This window comes from Malurus melanocephalus, unplaced genomic scaffold (assembly GCF_030028575.1).
Source record: "Malurus melanocephalus ecotype Western Australia unplaced genomic scaffold, MMel_1.1 scaffold_149, whole genome shotgun sequence".
Classification (NCBI taxonomy): domain Eukaryota; kingdom Metazoa; phylum Chordata; class Aves; order Passeriformes; family Maluridae; genus Malurus; species Malurus melanocephalus.
In genome coordinates this window covers 1,544,793-1,551,155 of record NW_026623381.1, presented here as the reverse complement: position 1 = coordinate 1,551,155, position 6,363 = coordinate 1,544,793, and the positions used below count along the sequence as shown (strand labels likewise).

The 6,363-nt window shown below is 39.6% G+C and overlaps 1 protein-coding gene across 1 annotated transcript in view; it reads right to left on the bottom strand.

The window, feature by feature from the left end:
- The window catches only part of MED27 (mediator complex subunit 27), an 81,227-nt gene that overhangs the window by 43,297 nt on the left and 31,567 nt on the right, over positions 1 to 6,363 (bottom strand). Inside the window, exon 3 of the mRNA XM_057371584.1 lies at positions 5,931 to 6,061. Coding sequence (XP_057227567.1) covers positions 5,931 to 6,061 — 131 coding nt within the window. The remainder of the gene's footprint in view (positions 1 to 5,930; positions 6,062 to 6,363) is intronic.

Here is a 6,363-nt window from a genome sequence, read left to right as displayed (position 1 = left end):
CAGACAGGTTAATGATGTGTTATCACCTCAGAATTGTCCCTCATAATTTGTTACAGAGATGGGTCCAGTCAAGGGAGATGCTTCCCCAGCTTTGGGATTTAAGTGTCCTGACTCCACAATCCCAAACACACTGAGATCATTGTGGCAGCCAGGGATAAAGGACAATATATTGAAACTCCCACTAAAACAGCTGCACAGTTCAACAATTTACTGAAAGTAAAAAGGAAACAGCACAATGATGTGATCCAAACTGTGCACAAGACACCAAACACTAAAATTAAAGTTCGATCAACATGGTACACGGCAAAGTAATTAAACTGATTCTTGTAAATATTATTGTCTTACAATATAAAGAACTAATTTTTACTTTTTTTTTTTCTTTCATATAAAAGGGGATTAATTTGTGGAGCAAAAGGGTCACATGTTTCAGCAACATGTTCTTTTACAGTTCCTGTTGCACTGTCTTGCTAAAATCAAGCTAAAGGAATTCCGTGAGAAACTTAAACATGAACAGGGATATGAAATGAGCTCCCAGTATTGAAAGTTATTGGAAACTGATCTCTTCCTTATTAATACAATTCCCCATCATGTACGAAAAGATATCTCCATGTTCCAGAATGCAAACACAGTTTTAATCTTTAATTATATTCTCAACCTCAGCTCTTCTGGAGAGAAGTATAGATGTGGGCCTGAGGATTATTGCTTTATTACATTATCATCTCCGTGGTATTTAATGAATATTGATACTTAATGCAGCTCTGCCAGTACAGGCAAAGAAGAATTTCACAACTGAACAGAGAACTTCTGATGACTTTTCTCAGAACAGAAAATACAGCCACACWCTTGGCTCTTCTACTGTTGAATACTTCAGGAAGAGGCCCAAAGGTTGCAGTCCAGCTCCTGCTACTGAATTATTGCAATAACAATAAATTCCTGTTAAATATCCCAATCCCTACACCTGGTGTCACTGAACTGCATCAAACTCATCAYGGAATCACAATGGTTTGGATTAGAAGGGACTAGCACAGCAGAATTTAAACATCCTTGTATTCTCTTAAAAAAACAAAACTTATAAACATTTATTGSCTTAAGAATGCTTTGCCATTATTTTTAGAATAACCTGCCTCTTTCTGTCACCATAAAACTCCATGAACATAGGAAGTAATTAGATGCTGTTAATAAAATGAAATGCTGAAAAAATGCTTTCCTCCCAAAAACTCTTGGCAAAAGGCTCATCAGGATTTTTCCTTAATGCAAAAACGATACATTATACAAGTTAAGTTCCAAATAGTTTATTCTGGCACATCTGATCACTGTTAAAAACAGCAACTTTTTTAAAATCTAAAACTACATCCYTCCTTAAGAGTCAATTTGAGAATCCTGAAGAAATCTCCTGACCAAACCCAGTAGAACCTGACAGTACTAATTATATGACAGAAGCATTAAACAGATGAGACATTAATGCCATGACAGAACAACACTTTGACTATGCTGGTATTGAATCAAGCTCCAATAAACACAGAGTTTGGGACAGCTGCAGAGTTCTGKTCCAAAGCCAGATGAACAAACACCTGCTGAGCCAGGAAACGAACTTTTTCAGGATGAAAAAGTTATCTAGATGAATTCTGAGGTGTAGACAGCAGATCAGAGCCCTCCCCCATCTCACCCAGAACAAGAAACAGAAACAAAGTGATCATCCAGAGTCTCGATATGCTCAAGTCCCTGTTATCTCCTAGAATGAAAGTTATCTCCACTGATTTTTTTTTTTTTTGCTCATTTATCTAGAACAATATCATGGGCAGCACTGTCTTTTCCTTTATTAAAAAAAAAAGGGGAAAGTAATTTTGCTGGTGTGCTCCTAGCAATAGAGTACAAATTTACAGAGATTTTTACTCAATCTATTACAATATTTTCACTGTCAGGTTGGGGCATACATCAGACCACAAGAGATTTACAAGACAAGTTGAAGAGCCTTAAAACAAAAAACCTGGACTCTCTTTTACTCAAACCTCTCTGTTCATTCAGCCTGAAGTTGTCAAACAAGAACCAGACTTCCACTTGTTTATTGTTTATAGYGTGCTTATTTCTCCAAAACCACAAAGTGACAACAAATGACCCTAAAAGGCACCATAAAGGGCAAGAGTCTCAGTGCCTTCTGTGGTGATCAAGTTCTTGTTCTGGCAATTTTCTTCCAGACAGGGAAGACAGACGATTAATCTGGGAGCATTGAGAAAGCCCCACACGACAGAGCTATCACAGTCACAGGGTTTCCAACCGAGACCCCTAAAAATTCCCATTAAAACTAACTGACCCTCTTGTGTGTGCCACTGAATTCTGCTGCCAGAATACAGACAACACCCTGGGCTTCCTCTTTTCTYCCTTCTTTCACTCACAGTGGCTCACTGCTGTTGTTTTCCAGCTGGACAGTGACACACCACATTCCTTGGGATCCCAGCAGGAATTACACCCATGGRCACCCCCCGAGAGAATTCTGCTCCCTCAGGATCACAGAGACAACTTCATCACTGAGGATTTGCTTTTGAGATGTAGTGCCAAGCAAAATAACACAAGATTAATTAACTGCACCCATTACTGTATTTCAAGAAGAAAGAAAAAAGCAACGCCATCATTTCTTATTGTCTCTATTTAYTGATTCCCAAGCAGGAGCAGCCACCCTGGTTTTCAGCAGGGCTGCACGAAACGCTTCCCCAGGCACTGGGAAAGAGCTGACAGCTYTCAGCACTTCAGCAAACGCTGCCTTGAGATTGCTGAACAGAAGGAAGGAAGCAGCAGCCAGATGAGAGGCATGTGAGGGAACGCATCCATTAGCACGTACAGGGAGATGTCTTGTTAATAGAAGACAGAAGGAGGGACAAAGCAGGCAGAGCAAGCAGCCAGCAGTTAGTCATTTCTCACACAGATCATTTGGCTGGGAATGAGACACACATCAATCCAGCCTTCCTTTCTGTGCTTGCAGAGCCAGGGAAAGCCAACACTGAAAAGCAAAARCGAACGCCAAAAGGTCTCTCTTCAAAACTGCTCAGCACCCTTAGAAGGCCCTAAACAACAAACAGGGGAAAATGCAGATTTCCTCATAGTGGTTGCAGAAAGCACAGAACTGCCACTTTCAAAATCACTTTTTGGATTCAAAATGCTGCTGYTGTTTCAGATATCCACTAGTGAAAAACTAGAGGTTCTTGCCTCCAAACCAGAAGGCAGCCTAAGGCTGGGGAAGAAGAGGGGTGAGGCCCCACCAAGAATCACTTTTGCCATCAGCAATTGCCTTTCTCCAGCTCCTTCTGGGAGCATGAAGTAGGAAGAGATGGCTGAGCCTCCAAGATAGGCTTGGGTTTGCTTTATTTGGTTACTTTAAAAAAAAAGGCATTTTGGAGAGGAAAGAAGAAAAGCAGAGCAGTGATAGAGACTGAAAGCTCAAGTGAGCAGTGAATTGATACAAAAGCTTGATTTTTCTGCTGCATCAMCCCCTTTGTCAGAAGAAACACCATTTGGGTATGTTTAGTTCGTGGAATACAACCCAAGCCTCACCCCAACAACAAAGATCAAAGACCTGGYTGAGCAAGAAAATTGCTCAGCTCGCATCACTGCCATGGAGAGCGTGAAGTGCAACAGCAAAAGTTACTCATGCAGTTTCTTCAAGGAACAGGACCATAAACAAGCAGATCAGTAACCTGCTCCCTAATGCTACCTTTAACTCAAATGGAGACGTGTTTACTATCAAACCAGCCTTGTGCAGCATCTGCATAAGAATAAAAAAGTTTTAGAAGATTCTTTGCCCAAATCATCACCTCTGATACCTCCTGAGCAAGTGGCTCCTGCACTCGTTTGCTGGCAGAAAGGAATTACTGCAGCATTGATATTTGCTCCAACCTGCTCTCCTGAAATGACATTTTGGCATGCAGCTGCTTTCAAGAAAAGCTTACTTCTGTTGAAGAAAAGCWCTAAATAATATAGTTGCTCTGAACACCATTTAATAAACACTTGACTCATTTTTACTCAGCCCAATGACTTGTCACTGAACTTAATTTTAACGGCATACATCAAAGCAAAAATAGACCAAGAAATAGTTACCCCTTTCTCAACGAATTAATAAAGCTAAAAATAAATAAATAATCCTTGAATTGCTATGGGAATATYAGTATGCAGGATGCCCTTTCAAGGAGATCTGTAGTTTTGCACCTGGATGTTTTCTTCTTCTGCATTTTATAAAGAATGAAGGGAAAAAAAAAAAACCCCACAGCATGATTCATCACTATTTGCATGGAACTACAGCAAAATCAAGATATTAAAATCCATTTGTCACACTTTTTCTTTTTTTAAATACTTTTCATAAGCCTATTTTCATAARTCTTTTCATAATCTGCTTTCTGCCTTGCGTTGAAAACAAGATATTGAGCCCAACAGGTATTTGATTTGCTTTAATATCACTATTATTCTCTTAAGACACACCGAGATAGCAAACAAGAACAAATATGGAAAGGTCAAAGAGAAGCCAGAGAGGAGGAAACCAGTGACAGATAAAGGACCAGCTCAGCAGAAACACATWTTCCCTGTGAATAATGCTGGAAGTGGTAATAAGATACTGAAACATAATTCAACTACAGGCTAAAGTTGAGCTACCACACTAAAATTTCAGTCTATCTGCAGATCCCAGGTAAATGCACCACCGAAGGAAAATCATCTACAGATAAAAAGACACACAATGCTTTTAAATGTGGATATTATGTATCTCACATTAAGATTTATACCGCTGCAACTGTTTAAGAACCAGAATCTGGTTTTCTGTGCAAAAATAGAAGTTAGCTCTTTATATATTTCTAACAACTAGAGACACCATGATTAAGAAAAACCAAACAAAATACGAAATTATTTCAAGACCTCTGAAAAAACTGTGTTACCTGATATCACAATACTCCAGTTTATGGACTTCTGGAGAAATCCATTTGAAGCTCAAGGATACCCAAACAAAGGAGGAAAACTGAWCAGCCAGTTTGTCACAAGATATCCCTATTCCATCACACACATCAGAGAAACAACATCTGGTTTTCAAACCACTGCTGGRGCCCCTGTTCAAACTGCTCTCCTTTTCTGATGTATTGGTAAAACAATAGAACATTTTATGGATTCTTGAATTACYAGCACTTTAAAGTTCATAGACAAGGGGAAAGCTCTATTGACCCTACATTTCCTTTAAGGAAAAAACCCTCTAAACATAGACCTGTGAAATCTGGTGACAACAGGGACTTTTATTATTGCAACTATGAGGTTTTTGCTAGCACAGTGTTTATACATCAGAGGCTCTTGTTTTGTGAAGAAAAGCAGGCAGTTTCCACAAACTACAAGGATGCTCAGCACARTGAACAATTGCTTAGCACTTCATTTTCTACATAATGATCATTTTCTTACATGTAACTAAATATTTCAGGCGGGTTATTAATTTATAAGCTTCGTTGTGTACATCTCTGTGTTTCTGGCATCACTACCCAGGCTGCTAAAAGTGTTGATACTCTCTGTCCTCAAACAGTTTCTAAGTGTCCTCATAATTGCTTGTCACCTGTAAAAGAGGTTCAGATCCAACGCAAAATTAACATATGGTGAACAGATGGACTCGGAACAGACGTTTGCCGAGAAAGTACTCACACCAAAGACTTTTTGGCTTCAGTCTTTTTAGGACCTTCAGAAAAGTCCTACTTGAAGCTCCAAGTCATACTAATCAGGTGAGCATCATTCCTCAATGACAACTTCGTGTTGCAAAAAGTTTTTTAATGACCTGCTACAAAGAGAATTTGTACGGAACAAAGCACAAGGTCGTTTATTATGATGACTGAAAATTAAAATGAAAAAACAGTAAGTTAATAAGAAATAATCCATCCCCCCAGCATGGAAGCTCTTCCAAATATTCCATTACTTACTGAGGAGGCAGGACAAGAGTTGTTGGCTGGGCTTTTGGTCTGCGCTTTGCAGAGACTCCCATCTGGTTGGCCGAACGTTTCAGAGACTGCTGATTCAAAAGGCCAGATGCCAGCCCAGCATGGTACTGCAACTGGATAAGAAAAAACATATATATATATTAAAATACACACCACTGCAGTACTCTGTCTGTGTCAGACCTCTGCTACCTGTGGCACCTGATTCAAATTACAGCCAGTCAGGGAGTTAGTGTGTGGTATTTCGGATATACAGCTTGGGTGGAAGACAATAGGGACAAAGGCACACGGGAAAAATCTGCTGCGAAATGGGTATGAGGACCAAGTTATGCATCAGGGCAAGTAAGATGATGAATCAAGGACTTCCTCTCAAGTCTAACTCTCTTGAAACTTGGGTTTGCTTTTAAACATTGAGACA